The sequence below is a fragment of the Rattus norvegicus genome, chromosome 6, assembly GCF_036323735.1.
Source record: "Rattus norvegicus strain BN/NHsdMcwi chromosome 6, GRCr8, whole genome shotgun sequence".
Classification (NCBI taxonomy): Eukaryota; Metazoa; Chordata; class Mammalia; order Rodentia; family Muridae; genus Rattus; species Rattus norvegicus.
This window is the reverse complement of record NC_086024.1, coordinates 76,094,735-76,111,313: the sequence shown is the minus strand read 5'-3', so window position 1 is coordinate 76,111,313 and position 16,579 is coordinate 76,094,735. Positions and strand designations below refer to the sequence as shown.

Sequence of the window (16,579 nt, the reverse complement as noted above, 5' to 3'; positions counted from 1 at the left end):
TCCTTCTTAGAAGGGGGAACAAAAGCATTTACAGGAGGAAATATGGAGACAAAGTGTGGAGCAAAGACTGAAGGAAAGGCCATCCAGAGACTGCCCCACCTCGGGATCCATCCCATATGCATCCACCAAACCCAGTCACTATTGCGGATGCCAAGAAATGCATGCTGACAGGAGAACAATATAGATGTCTCCTCAGAGGCTCTGCCAGAGCCTGACAAATACAGAGGCAGATGCTCAAAGCTAACCATTGAACTGAGAATGGGATCCACAATGGAGGAGTTAGAGAAAGGACTGGAGGAACTGAAGGGGTTTGCAACCCCATAGAAAGAACAACAATACCAACCAATCCAAGCTCCCAGAGCTCCCAGAGACTAAACCACCATCCCAAGAGTACACAGGGATAAACCCATAGCTCCAGCCACATATGTAGCAGAGTATGGCCTTGTTAGGCATTAATGGGAAGAGAATCCTTTGGTCCTGTCAAGGCTCGATGCCCCAGTGTAGGGGAATGTCAGGGTGAGTAGATGGGAGGGAGTGGGTGGGTGGATGGGGAAGCAATGGGAGAGAGATGGGATAGCAGGTGGTTTTTGGGGGGTGACCAGGAAAGTGAATAATATTTTAAGTGTAAATTTTAAAAATCCAGTGAAAGAAAAAGAAAGAAAGGTAGAAGGAAGGAAAGAAGGAAGGAAGGAAGGAAGGACGGAAAGAAAGAGAGAAAGAAAGAAAGAAACAAAGAAGGAAGGAAGGAAGGAAGGAAGGAAGGAAGCCAGAGGTCCCCAAAAGGAAAGAGGAGGGAAGAAAACAGGGATGGCTAGTCAGTTGGACATGCGAGGTCTTTTCAACAGAAGATGCTGGAAAGTAGGAGTCACTCCAGGGCTAAGAAAAGAGACATAGAAGAGCTGAAGGTAACTTTGATGCTACGCCAGGAGGATACACTGGATGCACATCTCATATGTGGGCCATTACTGCTGGAAGTTGTTTTCTATCAATGGCCCCTTCACAGGTACCCTGTTCAGCCTGAGTAGTATCAGCAGAATTCTCCAGCAGGCGGTGACTGCACTGGCAAGGCTCCCTGGTAGATAAACATCATGGATTTTATTCCCCATGCTTTTCTTTGAAGAATTTAAAGTTTAATTTAAAATGTATCATATTTGATAAGAGAGTCAGAAGGAGATGAATACTTCCCCGGCATTATTTTTAAAACTCAGACAAGAAATCACTAGGTTAAAACTAACCTTACCTCAATTCTTTCCCAGATGGCTTCATAGTTCTCTTGGTGCTGAATATCGTGCATTAGTTTCTGAATCAAAGCTGATCTTGTTGCAGAATGGCTCTCGTTCTTCTCGGAGGATGAAGGTCTCTCTGATTTCTCGTCAGTGAACTTTTTCATGCTGGAGAGGGGCAGACATAAGTCCTCGTCAGAAAGAATGTCACTCAGGGGCCCGGATTCAATGCTCTCCCCGAGAGATGAGGCTATGTCGCTGGATGAGCTTGGAGACACTGTGCCCAGTCTCGTGTGTTTTTTCTTGATGTGGTATGTTGGATAGATTTCGGAATCTGAATTCATTTCAGACAGTTCCCAGTCATCAATATCCTGGATGGTCTCTCCTCTGGGTTTCTGGGGTAGGAGCTTGGTTAGGCTCTCCAGCTTGAGAGCTAACACCTCTGTCTGCTTCAGGTGAGAGGGCAGCGCTAGGTACTCATCAGAGCCGTACCAGGCCTCCACCACCTGACCGTTCTGTGTGGCGTGACATGGAGCAGGTGGGGAGCTTTTTTGGCTTTTGTTTTTTGAAAGAAGAGGAACCGGGGATTTGATGCTATCTGAGCCAAGAGAAGATTCACTGCTGTGACTGCAAGGGGGTGAACTGGAGGCCTTCGACTGCACTGGCAATTGTCCACTGCGATTTCTCTGGTGGCACAGGCCACCTGAGGCTGTAGACGCAGAATCTGTTTCTGGTCTCATCGTGGCTTTGGGAGCTCCAGGTGATACCATGCTGGGCCCTGCTGAGCTCCCGGTGCTCTCAGATCGCTTTCCTGAACCGCCTCCCTGTTTAGGGATTCTGCACAGAGACACTTCGGCCAAGGTCTTGTGTGGCTTTTTCAGTCGCAATTTCTCTTTATGGCAGTCAGTAAGCCTTCCCAGACTGGAAGAAATTTCTTTAATGTGACTTCTGACTATGTTTTCAAGATTGCCGAGCCCCACCTTGTGCAAACATTCATAGGACTGGCTGGCAGCAGAAGGGCTGCTGGGGTAGGAGGACTGCAACACTAGGCAGAGCTTCGATCTGTCAGGGGGGTCCACCAGGGAAGGGGTGCTTCTGCTCAGTTCAGGCTTTAAGTCAACCACCTGCCCCTTCCTGTCACTGCCTTTGCGCTCATTCTTTTGAGTTTCTTTTAGAAAAAGCCCTCTTTTGGGTAATGTGGGCTGTGTGGGGGAGTCCTCGTTATAATTAAAGCAATCGCGGATGGATCTCTTGGGAGTCGTAATTTCACAAGGACCAGGCTGGGTTTTCTTCGTACCAAGCTGTGGGGAGGAAGTAGAGTCTTGTTTTGCTGTCTCCGAAGGGTGTTCGGCAGCATTTGCCAGCGTGCCGTCTAAGGAAGACATTCCCACCGTTGAGTCCAGCTGCTGTCCAGGTACGGGAGCACCGTCTTCCCCGTGTTCACCTTTGTGATCGTCTGAAAGGGACGCTTGAGATGAATCCTCATTGGCTTCTCCACAGCTGGAAGGGACAGGCTCGGTGGCCACTGTAAGCAGCCCAACGCTTCGGATAAGCTCAGGGAACTCTTTCTCCATCTCACTGTAGCTCCAAGAGTCAAAAGATTTAGTTTTGGCCTGGCTGGTGGTCATGTCGCCCAGGCCACCAAGCAGATCCTCACTTGGACTGTAGTCGGAGAGTTCAAATGCGGTAATGCCACAATCCAGAGACAAGTAATCCTGTGAACATTTGATAGTTAACTGCCCTGAGTCGTCCACTTCTGTGAGGGAATCAAGCCGGCCCTGAAACACACAACAGTAATGGTTTCAGTGAGTGCAACATGGAGTACACCTAACTGCATTTCCCATGAAGTGTGAATCGCTTCCAGTCGCTCTGGCCTGACCTGTGGAGTCGCCCATAACCCATTACTACATGGCTTTACACACACTGTTTGCCGTTTAAGTATTCAAACTGAAAGGTCGGCATAGAGTCTTAGAGATGGTTGAGACCAACCCCAAACTTCCGGCTCTATCTTTTCTTTAAAAACAGTGTATATCAATAGTTTCAAAAGCACTTCCAGTTTTGTCTCTTGTAGCTCTGGAGGCTGAACTAGGATGCCGAACATTCTAGAAAACTGCTGTACGAGGCTCCTGCCATGCTCTGCCCTAACTTTCCTCTCACTCCTGCTTGCTAAGTCACTGGTACAGCCCTGAACTCCCAGTACAACTGTCAGGCTTAAACTAGCAATCCTGCTGTAGCCTCAGGAATAGCTAGGATTACAGACCCTCACCACAAGGTCTTCATGAACATTCCTTAACTAAAGAAGTAGAAACCACGTTTCCAAAGAGGAAAGCAACATAAAATAAAATCTTCACAAATGTCTGTTTTATTTATGCTGTCACTCCAGAGCCTACCACAGTGGCTAAGTCAAGGACTATTGTAAGTAGAATAATTAAGTGTATTAGTTCAACAATGTTAAGTCTGTATTCTCAGATCACGGGAGTGAACTACTGAATTTTTAAAAACATTACAGAAACCGTGTGAGACTGAAGGTATACTCAGGTATACTCAGTACACTAAAGGTATACTCGGTTATGTTTGAGAAAATGAGCGAATGTTCAAACCTCATCACTCAGCCCTGTCTCCTGCCTCACCTCTCCCTCCTCCTGCTCCCAACTGTGTGTTAATTGCTAACTGCCCTTCTCCCTGTTTATCTAGGATTCCAAGTGAGCTAAGATGATCTGAAATTCTTCCATACAGATAATAGCATATTAAGGTCTTGTTTTTACTATTTAATTGTGTGTTGAGGCTTTTGTCTCATTGCTAATGTAGTTCGTATATCGTGTGTCAAACCAGGAAATTTCTAATTGGTGATGTAGGATAAAAACTGGATTCTTCTAACAGAGCTGAATGAGAGTCTGGTTGAGGCCCTTGGCACCTTAAGTAGAGGAAGCGAAAGTGATCCCATTCTCTTCACAAGGGGTCTGGAGTGAAAGCCCGGCTCTGCTCCCATCCAACTGCTAGACCCTTCAGCCAGCTTGTCCCTGGACTGGGTCTCCCCATGACTTACATGGGGTGTTATTATTCGTGTGTTCACTTTGTCTCTGGGGTGCTCTCTCCCTGAAGTTTTTCCTCTTGTATCTATTTCCGGTCCTAACACTCTTATTCTCAATACCCAGATGATAGTGTGCAAATAATTGTAGTGACTGACCTTTCCTAAGCCTGGGCTTCCTCGGGTGTCTTATTCTTATACTCCATTAATCCTCACCACCTTCTTTTGAGATCTGTACTAATTGTCCTTGTTTAGATTACAGCATAAAGAAGAAAATGAGTCACTATGGCCTTGTGACTAAGGACCAGCCTAGACCTTGGACAAGCCTGCTGACCTGAAGCCAAGTTCTAACTTTGAACAGTGCTTTAAAAACCGCTGTGATTTATGTGGTCAGCATAGGGACCTTTACAAGTTGCAAGTTTGTACTGTTACTTCTCGGCTTCAAACGTTTAGTAGCTTCCTCTGACTGGTAGGTTAAAAACCCAGTCCAAGAGCCCAGTGCCAGGTCGGGGTGTCCCCTCAACTCCCCCCAAATCCACACTGTCTGAAGGCCTCCCTACACCACTTTCCCCTCTCCGGTGGTACCCAGCCACACTGCCTCCTTTTCAGTTCCTGATCATACCAGGTTTCCTCCTGCCTCGGAACTTTGCATTTCCTATATTGAAACCTTCCTACAATATTTTCTCAACCATCGGACTCTTCTATCCCTTAGATATTAGCCAAAGTTTTTACTTCTTCAAGACTTTAGATTCTCACCTCTGTCAGAATCACTCACAGAAAGCTCTCAAATCCACACCAACCCCCCCTTTAACTATTCACCTCACTGGGGAATAGTAACTAACACTGTGATGTCGTCTACCTTACTTCTCCTTTGTATGTGAGCATCACAAGGATATTAGTCATGCAGAATATGTGTGGTCTGCCCAGCTTCCCTGCAGCATTCAGAGACTGCACAGGGTAAGCACTCGACCATACATCTATTGAATGAATGAGTGAATCAATCATCAATCAATCAATCAATCAATCAATGGTGATATTTGCTCTCTCTCGGCCTGCATGCCATTTCTTCCTCTGATTGTGGACTTTGACTTGGCACAAATGATGAGACTCACCAAGTTTCGGAGTCACGTCCTTCTCTGACACTAACCAGCTCTATGACTATAGGTCAACAGCTTGGTGTTGTTAACTCTTAGTTCCACCATCTACAAAATGGGAATGATGAGTACAAGATGGCTCTGTGTGTAAGTATGCTTGCCTCCGAGGCTGAGGATTCGAGTATGAACCCCAGAACACACGTGGAAGAAGGAGAAAGACAAATCCTGAAAGTAGTCCTCTGACCTCCACATGCATACTGTGGCACATATGCAAGCACGCACACACACATGCGCACATACATGCACACATACACATGCATACACACGCACGCACACAGTGCACTCATACATGCACACATGCATGCACACATACACATGCATGCACACACACACAATGCACTCATACATGTACACGTACACACACAGGCACACACACACAGTGCACTCATACATGCACACATACACATACAGGCACATGCACACACACAAGTTTAAAGGAAAAGAAGTGATAAACCATGCCACAAAGAAGTTGAAAGGCTCTGAGGGGACGAAATACATAAGACAAGAGTCTGGTACGTGGATACCTGCTCACCCCTGTTGCTTGCCGTATTACCTTCTGGCAATGGTGTATACCGAGAGGAAGGCATAAGCTGCCTCTAGCACTAACATGCCCTGAGCAGAGATGGAGACTAACCTTGAACCTCAGAGATGAAATGAGTGCAATTGTGTGATTTGGGGCTTTGTGCCTGGAAAGGGCTCATTGAATAACAAAGTCAGAACCCAAAACCACCCAAGGATGAGTCATACAAGCTTGCAATTTTTAAGAGAATAATAGTGTGACTTCCAATCAAGTAGATTTTTTAAGTGTTTGACTTAGTTGGTCATTACTTGAGAGTTTCTCTTCTACAAATAGTATACATACTATACTACAATAGTATATATACTATTTATATACCCATATAAAAGAGTTAAACTGGAGTCACCGTACACAGGGAACAGTGCTTTCCCCAGGAACTATAGGACACTAAATAAAAGGACCAGGGCTAGATATGGGGCGCTGAGTCCTGGAGACCCCAACACAATACAAATGGGACGTCGATATCACCCCCTTTCTGTGGTGCAGGGACAGTTGATGGAGAGAAGGGCAGAAAGATTGTAAGAGCCAGCAGTCGGGGCAGGCAGAAGGAAATGACAGGGACACTGCAGCACTCGGGAGCGCACAGCATGTGGAGGCAGCACAGCATCTGCACGAGGTCAGGTACTGCTCCAGCAAGGCTCACATCAACTGAGAAGTCATGGACAGGCGATGGCTTCCGGGAGACTTTTCTCTAAGTGTATGGCCCCCAGGTTGAGCATGCTAAAGCAGATGGCCCCACATCCAGGAAGATTTATGCAGCATAGGTTGGACTTGGTGGATTTTTATTTTAAAGGGGTGGGGGTTGGCAAGAAGTTGAAGGGAATAAGTTATGGGATGCGACTCTGGTAGGAATTAGGGGAGAGATGGAAGTTAAATATGATCAAAATGCATTGTATGAAATTATCAAAGAATTAATAGAATCAATAGCTTATTAGAAAGCTATTATAGATGATGGTTATATTCCTAAGCCATCTCCTGAGACCTTTTAAATTAGCAACTAGTAGAAATTTACAATATTTCTATCGTTTTTATTTTAAGTGTTGCTATAATGAATAAATTTCAGAGTTCAGGCAAAAACTAGATGTTAAAGAGTCAGCTACCTGCCTTTGCACAAGCAGGGGGGGGCAGGAGGATATTTAGTCTTTAACTCTTATACAGCAGATGCTCAATAAATGTTGCACACATTTGTCAAAACTACATGTTAGACAAATAAATGACATCATCTCCGAGAGTAGAGGAGAGTAGAGTACGGCTGATCTTTGTAAAAACTTTTGGGATCTCTAGTTACTGTTTTGATTTTAAAAATCCATATTCAAAAGCATTTACATTATAACTATTGAATTTTTAAATATGGAAAAACGTTATCCCTTAGGGGAAAAATAGTATCACCAAGAAGAAACAATATAGTCTTGGGATGGGGACTATAGTCCAGTGGTAGAATACTAGCCCAGAATTCTCAACACCAACACCTTGGATTTAATCCTTCCTGGAGGCAGAGGTGAGGGGGGTTGAATAACAACAGGGGAACAACAAAACCAATAAAGGGTTTCACTATGCAGTGGGTTTTTGGTGGGAGGAGAGGGGTCATGCTGAGGATTAAACCAATGACCCGGTGAGAGTTAGCCCATCGCTAGGTGCATTGCTCTATACTGCTGACCCTGCAGAGGCGATTTTAAGAAAAACAAACAAGTTCCCTGAAGTAATAAGTCTCACACAGCTATGAGACCTAGGGATGAGTACATGATCCCACCTTTAGATCGCAGTCACAGGCATGACTGTTTGTACTGAGGGCTCCTAGGGCTGCAGAGCACGCCTCTCCTCAGCCACGCCCTCCTGGTAGGCCCCCCCCCCCCCTGCTCATGAATGAAGGATACATTGTATGTAGGAGGTAATTTATTTGCTTTCTTACTGGCTTCAGTCTTATCTTCTACTTCAACCATGCTCCCTGACTTCTTTGCTAAATTGAAAAGAGACTGCGCTTTGTTCCTAACCCATAATTAAGTTAGCTGAATCCCAAATGCTGTCTTACACCTTTTTGTAGTACTGAACTACAGTGTGTCACCAACAGGAGCTGTAACAGCCATAACTCAGAAGCTAGCTCCTTATTAAAATGTTCCACAAGTGTATCAGCATCCTCCGCTACTCAGTACCCATTACTCTTGTCCCCAATTCAGTGTTTCCTCTCCTCTCTTCCCCGGATCCCACAATCTTGATACACAATGTTCCGGATGTTTTGATTGCTGTCATACAAAGTCATGGTCCTCTTAACCAAGTGCCACCTACCTCCTCCGACCCCTGCCCAATCTCCGACAGATGGACTGAACTCTTTCAGATGCTTTGGTCCTTACCTCTGGCGACTGATTCAGAGTACTATCCAGAGAGCAGCTATGGACCAGAAAGAGCAGCTAAGATAAGGAAAAGTGAAGCAAACTTCACTCTGATGGATGACGGGACAATCCACAAAAACCTTAAGACAACCTAAGTCTTAAGAATTGTAATGGTCTGTAGGCTGAAATTACAAATCAAGTAATCACTATAATTAACTCCCTTGTTCTACACCCAAAGCAGTAGTTGTCTGCTCTGTTTTAAAGTGTTTGATTTAGTTCTTCAGATATTTATGTACGGTAATATCTGTATATAAGTGTCAGATACGGCCGTGGAAGATACAGAATGGTCACAGTGTGAGGCGTGTTCTTACGGTTCCCAATCTAGCAGTGCTTTGTTCTCACAGACACAAGGGCCAGGGCAGGGATACACAACACGCCATGCTGTGGATGTTCTAGAAGGATTCCCATAGAGAAGGAAGCATCATTTTTGTTACTTTTATGTTATGCTTGCATATGTTAAGAACTATTAATCAGTACTTATGTGAATTTACCTCTTCCCACTCCAGTCTCTCACCCATGAGATGGATATAATATCAAGAGCTCCAAGGTGAAGGTGACAGCCCTATCCTGCCTACCGTCTTAAATCATGCAATAATAACAAGACTGTGAGGGTAACTGCTAATGGGGACCCACCGTGCCTTGATCATACCAGAAAACCCATAAAAACTTAGAGGTATGGAAAGGGAGGGAAATGGGAGGACTTACTATACTAGAAATCAGCTGAAAACTGGTTTGGTTACATTTAGTTTAACTACTCCTGGTCTTGTATATTTAAGCAGCCACTTAACTTCTCTTTGGTTCCATTTTCTTATCTATAAAAAAAAAAAAAACGATTTACCCCTTGTCTTCCCTGCTAGCTGAAACAAACGGTCAAGTGCCTTGCGTGCAGAACATTTTGGTGGGGTTCATCAGACATTTGAGTTTTACTTCAAAGTGATTTTTCTAATGCACTTATTTGGCTGCTTGGTTTGTTTTGTTTTAGTAATGCACCCACCATTTGTTTATTATAAATGGTCTGCTCAACATCCAAAAAAGAATAAAACTCACATTTTGTGTTGTCAAGGAGGAAAACAATTAGACCTGGCCCCTTTCTCGAGTTTCAAACTCACTCTTTTGTGTGGCTCTGAAATGCAAATGAATTCTGAAAATCCCGAATGCACTGGGTGGTCCTCCACTGTTCTAGTTTATCTTCGTTTGTGTTTCCAGTTCATTTCCATTCTGCAAATCTTCCATCCCCAAATGTACTCTGAGAATTTCATCTGCATTTCCTGCCCCTTTCCCAGTCCTGGTGTGCAGGTAAAGATAAACAAAGCCAAGCCCCTGTCACCCTCGCTGAGTAGCACCAGAGTCACAAACAGATGGGATCAGAGAGGTTTGCAAAGAATGGTGTAAGCAGACCCTGATTCACAGAAGACTCCATGAGTTGGCCCTGGACGGCCACTGTCCCTCTACCCTTCTCCACGGGGTGTATTTTTGTCTCTCTGCAACAATTCTGAAACCAGTCTCAAAAATAAAAATGTGCCGAACTGCTTCAAACTAAATTTATAAATAAATTTTTTAGCTCTTTCTTGTAAGAATGAGAACAGATACTACATGGTGTAAGTTTATGACGTCAGAGAAAAACTAGCCATTACCAATAGGCTAATGGCCTTTCCCTGTGTTTTGTTTCTACTTTATGAGTGCTGTAAGTTCAAATGCAAAATGTAATCTATACAATGATAGGATTAAGTCCCAGAACACTGCCCCATCTCCCTATAGCAAAGAACTGGCAACCAGGCTACCAACTAACTTAATTTTCACGTCCCTTCCAGCCTCGGACAAGGGAAGATATGAAGAAAGGTCCCTTTAGAACGTAGACAAGTCCCTGATTTCCATCAGTGCGTATGCTCAGAGGCCCTACATTTAAGACACATTGGTCGTCTGGAACCTGTAGCCCCCAGTAACGGTGAAAGGCACACCCGAGAGCCTCTGGGATTGGGAAGTGATGGCATCTGAAAGCCAACATGTCCCCCAGTCACCCCGAGGTCCCAGTCACAACAGCAAGGAGTGTTAACTGCAAGCAGAGACTGGCAAGTTTAGAGGAGAACAGAGCAGATCTTGACCCCCATGGTCTTCTAAACCACACACAGATTTTCTACAATGGCATCTTTATTTGCAGTAAACAAAAATCAGTGCACAATTTATAGAAATAGGCACAGATTGTTTCACGGTGTTCAGAGTCAAACAGCCACTGTAACACTGGTAAAGAAGTTAGTGAAGTCTATAACACTTGTTTAGAAGCTTCTTAATCTCACACATACAGGAGCTTTATAAATTTGAAGAACGTGTTTTCCGATGATAATGATGGTGGTGGTGGTGGTGGTGGTGGTGGTGGTGGTGGTGGTGGTGGTGGTGGTGGTGGTGGTGGCGGCGGCGGCGGCAGCGGCGGCAAATTATTGAACTAAGTATAAAGAGATATAGAACCATGATGACAAATACCGTGTTACCACCCCCACGGCTTCTTTCTCTGACGTCCTACTGTATTTTGTAGACTTACCTCAGTTTGGCCTTAGTCTCTCTTCATTTCTTTCTATTCCCTTCTAGATTTAAATCTCCTCACAACAGAAACGATGGGTTTTCCGAGGTAGTGGGTACTTTATGTGTGTGAGTGTTTTGCCTGAGTGGATAACTGTACACTAATGCCTGCCTGGTACCCACTGGGGCCAGAAGAGGAGTCCAGGAACTAGAGTTACGGGTAGTTGTGAGCTCCCATGAGAGGGTTGGAAATTGAACCTTCCTCTGGAAGAGCAGTCAGTGCTCTAAACTGCTGAGCCATCTTTCTAGCCCCTAGAAATGACGTTTGGATCATATTTCTAGTGTCTAGTACCTGAACATAGTGTTAAATAAATGTGTTTTTAAAAATTGAGGAAGAGACAGGAAGTCAGGAAATGGTAACATCCGCGGATGACATTTATACAAACTAATGTCAAAAGCCCCCTTCACACTACAAGCGTTTAGCTTCTACTCACTCCGCCCAGATCCTAGATAGAGACCTGCTTACCTCCCTACAAAAACCTCATCCTCGCATCTCTAAAATGAAAATGTCTTTGAATGGAAACACCTGACAAAGCATGACTTGAAGCCAGAGGCCACTCACCTCCGTTGTTTCTTCAGAGAACGCTTGCAGAATGTCAGTCTGCCTGGTGTAGTTGCCATTGGCGTCCTGCAGACCTTGTAGGATGCGCTCCCGGAGGACCAGCACGGATACGCGGAGCTGGTGCCAGAGCAGCTGTACTGCGTGGATGTCTACGATGACGTTGACCGAGTAGGACAGCAGCTTTAGGGAGAACTCCGTCTCAAGGAGGGCATGGATCTGCTCCACATGGTCAGAAATATCCTCACAAATGTCCTGCAGCAAGGAAAAGCAAGTTTGTGAGGACAAATGTGGGGGTAATTTAACCGTATGCTGGGGAGGAGGGGCTACGGAAGGTCACTCGCCAAACACAGGGGCAGCCACAGCATGTTTCAGAGGTCTGGCCTCACTTGTTCTACTACACCACACTGTTGCAGCCATATTCCTGAATACTGGCCCGTTTACATACACAGAAAGGTTGGGCTCTTTCAAACCACAAAAATGCCCCTGTTCCTTGAGGCATTCTAACTAAAGGCTTAGCTGAGAGGTCTGTTCTGACTCTAGTTTTTTACTCGTTTGGGTTCTAGAGAAGGACCCGGCAGCTGCTCTAACTGACAGTGGTAAGCTATACTGAGCACACGACATTTCAGAATAGACGTGTCAATCAGATGTCTGGGGACAGAGAAAGGCTAGAATGCATTTCACAGGAATCCCCAGCCATTCTAAATTAGCTATGGAATTGTCATCGTAAGGGTCAATGGTCACTCTCCAAAAAAAAAAAAAAAAAAAAAAAAAAGACACGATTTAAAACTTAGAGTCAAGGTGAGACTCTAAATTTCCAACCCTCAGTGTCAAGCAGAATTACTTTTGAGATGCGAAGATGGGAAAAGAACCAAAACTCTTCAACAAAAACATCAGTAACTCAAAATGTCAATCACCCTCACAAATGCTGTTAGGAGGGTGGATTCCATACCTGACAGGACAATTGATTCACAAGTTCTCAGTGTCCATGGCTGTCAAAGGACAGACGCATGAAGCCCATGAATGATTATTCCCCTGGTCACTTTAAGAAGTTATTAATCAAAATAATAGACATGTGGCATGCAAGTGTTCTGCCTGTCGGGTTTTGTTGTACCACTGATTCATATTAACACTGGGGAGTTTAGCTGAGGAAAAAAATTCAGGGAAGGATTTGAGCTCTGAGCCCTGCTATCAGTGTCAAAACAATCTTTCTATACCAGGAAGATGACCTTCTGATTTCATCTATATGTTGAATTTCAGTTAAATTTTTCAAGAGAACTTAAACTACATTACACTGACAGATGCATCTGGCTCACGGTTTCCCCCGCTCCATACCAACCACACCGCCATCTTAAGTCATGCTCACATTCACTCTGACACACCTCAGACTCCCTTTGTTTTGTAACATCTAGGCCTCCAGCCTATTCCACTGGCACATCTCTCTCCCACGGCTCTGTTCTGAACCCTGTCATCACCCATCTGTGCAATATCAGTAGGTCTCTCAGGCCACTACCTCCTCTTTTTCCAGATATTTTTATTCCCATTTCAGATATCCTTCCACACCCCCAAGCTCCAGGCCCTCCCTCTCTTCCCTCCTAGCTCAGCATCTGTGGCTAACGTTCCAGCCCCTCACTTGACAGTGTTCCTGATTGCTCACAATCCTGGTTTCTATTTATTAGCCTCTCTCTGGCTCCTTAAGCCTAACCATGCAGAACACTTCAAATATTTGGATGAGAAAATGGCTTTGTTACCAGCCCAGATAATAAAATTATTGTCTTCCCAATGTCCCACCACTCTCCTCTCAAGTACTGTTGCTTATATAGGTAATGTTAAACAGATGCTAATGAACACATGCTTCTCGGCACCTATCATCAAGTTATCACCTGCTGACGGGAACTCTAAGCCAGCTAGACGACGCACCATGTTGACACCCCAAAGGACTTTGGTCTTGTTACAATATCATTATAATCATATCATGCACACCCAATCATGTTGATATCCAGCTGTGCCCTGCTCTGCTATTCCAAACATATGTAAAATAGCACTTTCAGACCGTGCTGTGCCCTAGGTGACTCCAATGTGCAATCAACGTTTGGCTCTATTTTGAGTGAAAAGTGCAGGATGATGCTGCACCTTTGTACACACAAACACCACACCACCCATTCAGCATGTTCCCCAAAGCACAGACCAAATCCTAAAAGCAAGAAGATACCAACTATAAACTTAGCAATGTATACTGAGGACCATATGAGTACATGGGTACATTAAAATCATATCAGAAATAAGGGAACTGGGAAAGGGAATAACATTTGATATGTAAATAAAAAATATCCAATAAAAGAAAAAAAGGAAGCAATAATTTAAGACTTAAAAAAAGGAATCTCCAACCATCAGGATGATGTGCATGAGTGGTCTATGAACAAATCCAGACATTGAGATATACCTATGAGGGACTCTCGGGCAGGAGAGAATAGAGGGCAATGGGGTGGGAGAGTATGAGCAGACTATATATGTCATAATAAATTATTATCCTGTGCACTAAAAGGAAGAATAGAAATTCATATAGAATTAAAAAAAGAAAGAAAAGAAACAAGAGAAGTTCTACACATTTGCTTCTCTACCAGGGCCTGCAAACATACCTCAAAGAAAGAAAGAAAGAAAGAAAGAAAGGAAGGAAGGAAGGAAGGAAGGAAGGAAGGAAGGAAGGAAGGAAGAAAAGAAAAGAAAGGGAAGAAAGAACAGATTAACGAAAATTACAACACCCTTCTCTGGAACCCTTAAAGAAGAGCCCCTAACACAGCCGAGGTTATGATCTCCACCAACCTGTCCTCTCACTCCTCCCTGTGAGCATGAAAGGACCCACAGCTAGAGAACTCCTGAGACCTGGGGCTTCAGTTTAGCTCAGTCCCTACTTCTGATGACCAGCTCAAACTGCCACCGCCAGTCAGTCCTCACTGAGCCCTTCTGTTTGTTTCACGGCATCACCTCTGTGAGGTGCACGCACCTCACCTTGCTTGGCAACCTGTACCTCACTTTGACTCTATCCTGAGGGCTGGCTTAACTCTGCAACCCTGCTTGCCTCTGAGGTGTCATCTAACGCCCCCCACAGCTGCCTGGACAGTGACTTTCTTTGCGTGTCTCTTCCTACTTTCTTCCTCTGCCTCCTTCCTCTGAAGGACTTGAACTCTGCTGTAGCTTCTGCAATCCTTTTGTAGCTATTCTCTAACTATACATAGATATAATTACTGTGTCATGTATACCATGTGATCTGAAAGTGAGTATTTGTAATTAAGATTGCGATAAAAGAACCTATGCTTGTCAATGGCCAGCCATCAAAGAAAATCAGGACTATTTGGTAAATTTCAGCCAATGAAATGGTGTAGCCAGTTTGGTATTGTTCAGTGAATTCTGACATAGAGATACACAAACATGTCTGTCTATGATTTCTGACCTGACCAAATCCAAATCAGGTAGGAAAAGAGAGGGCATCCTGGCTCCTGGAACCCTCCTCCCTTCATGAAAGCACTAATGTCAGCACACACATCACACCTCATAACTCATAACTCGCTTCTAGAAAACTCCATACCCCACATTTGCTCCAGAATAAGGAGTTTTTAAACCACCAGTTCCCCTTCCAAATTGTTAGTCAGAGAATAGTCTCCTGGCTTTCCCACGGGGTTTGGTTATTGGCAAATAGTATCTAGAAAAAACAACGTACAGACTCATTCAGCAATCGCTTGAATAATCCTTGTGCCACTTGCTCAGAATAGACTAAAAGGAATTTCTCACCCGTTCCCAGCACCCAGCACAATAGGTTATATATAACTATGGCACCGCATGCCAAAATCCAGGCCACTCATTCCTCTGACATATGACTTGACTCCTTCATAGTGAATGTAGGAATGTAGTCAGTCAGGTGATGGGTCAAGATTCCCAGGCAACTGTCCAGGAGAAACAATTCTTAAAGGGGCACCAAGCATTACCATCCTCCTGTGTATTTAGAAAAGGAAAGGAAGTTGGTACCGTTCCAGAGAAGCTGATGAACTCTGAGGGGGAAGAGAAATCACCTTCCCCTCAAGCGCCCACCTCCCTCTGAGGAATATTCTGGCAATGTGCACATGTAACCCTTATTGAAATTCTAAGACTGAATCCTGCATAGCAGGATGCAGCTTCCTGGAATCTATGAATGATTTCATGCCTTCCCTTCTAACACCAGTTGCTTAGCCTGACCAAAATCATATGAGCATACAGACTATAGAGTAAAAAGCTGTGTGTGTGTTTGCACACTCAAGTACGTGTGCATGCGTGCATTTGATGTGTTTGTGCATGTATGTGTACATACCCACTCTCCCAAACTTGGACTTTGTTTTGAGCACCTGATCAAAGATTTGATTAGAGAAAAATAACTGAGTAATTCTGAACTACATGCTCTCTAGCGATAGAAAAATGTTCTTTCCTCTCTCACTCTGCATAACTAGTAAACAGCTATTTACAGAATAATTAGTTTAGAGGTCTAATACTTAGCTTCTTAACAATTGCCTGTTTGCTGGAAACTTACATGAAAGAAGCTGAAGATTGTGGGTAACCCGCTAATTTAATGCAATAGAATCTGGGGAGTAGAGGCTTCAAAAAGTAATTAGCCCGAATGGCTGCCTCCCTGCAGGAACTGTTTGTAATTTAAAGGCTCCAGGAGAACTGACCTGTTGGAGGCCCTGTAGGCACTTCATTAGCAAGGTGAATTGGAAGCACAGTGTGGGGCGCTTGGCCAGCCTAACTCATGTAGGAAATGAGTCTAGACTCAACTGCTCATGTGACTTGAGCAGATGGCAACTAGAAACTGGTTTCAGCTCTTGTGACTAAACCTCTTGGTAGACACACATTTGATACTCAGAGGAAACTAAATAATAAATAAGAAAGTCCCTTTTTTAAAAAAATATAAACAATCCCTTTGTGATGAGATTTTTATTTCTATGCACTCATCCATCTTAAGAACATACATACAAAATATTTTTATTTGCCACTGAGAGTATTAATGGGAGACACGATATTTCATGCCACAGGTACAATCTTTAGACAC

The 16,579-nt window shown here is 44.2% G+C and overlaps 1 protein-coding gene across 6 annotated transcripts in view; it reads right to left on the bottom strand.

Moving 5' to 3' along the window:
- Positions 1-16,579, bottom strand: part of Akap6 (A-kinase anchoring protein 6) — a 440,318-nt gene that overhangs the window by 248,354 nt on the left and 175,385 nt on the right. For all 6 annotated transcript variants that reach the window (XM_017594343.3, XM_039112889.2, NM_022618.2 and 3 more), the window contains exons 3-4: positions 11,506-11,757; positions 1,241-3,001 (exon numbers count right to left, since the gene is read on the bottom strand). In XM_017594343.3, the coding sequence (XP_017449832.1) occupies positions 1,241-3,001; positions 11,506-11,757 (2,013 nt within the window). The remainder of the gene's footprint in view (positions 1-1,240; positions 3,002-11,505; positions 11,758-16,579) is intronic.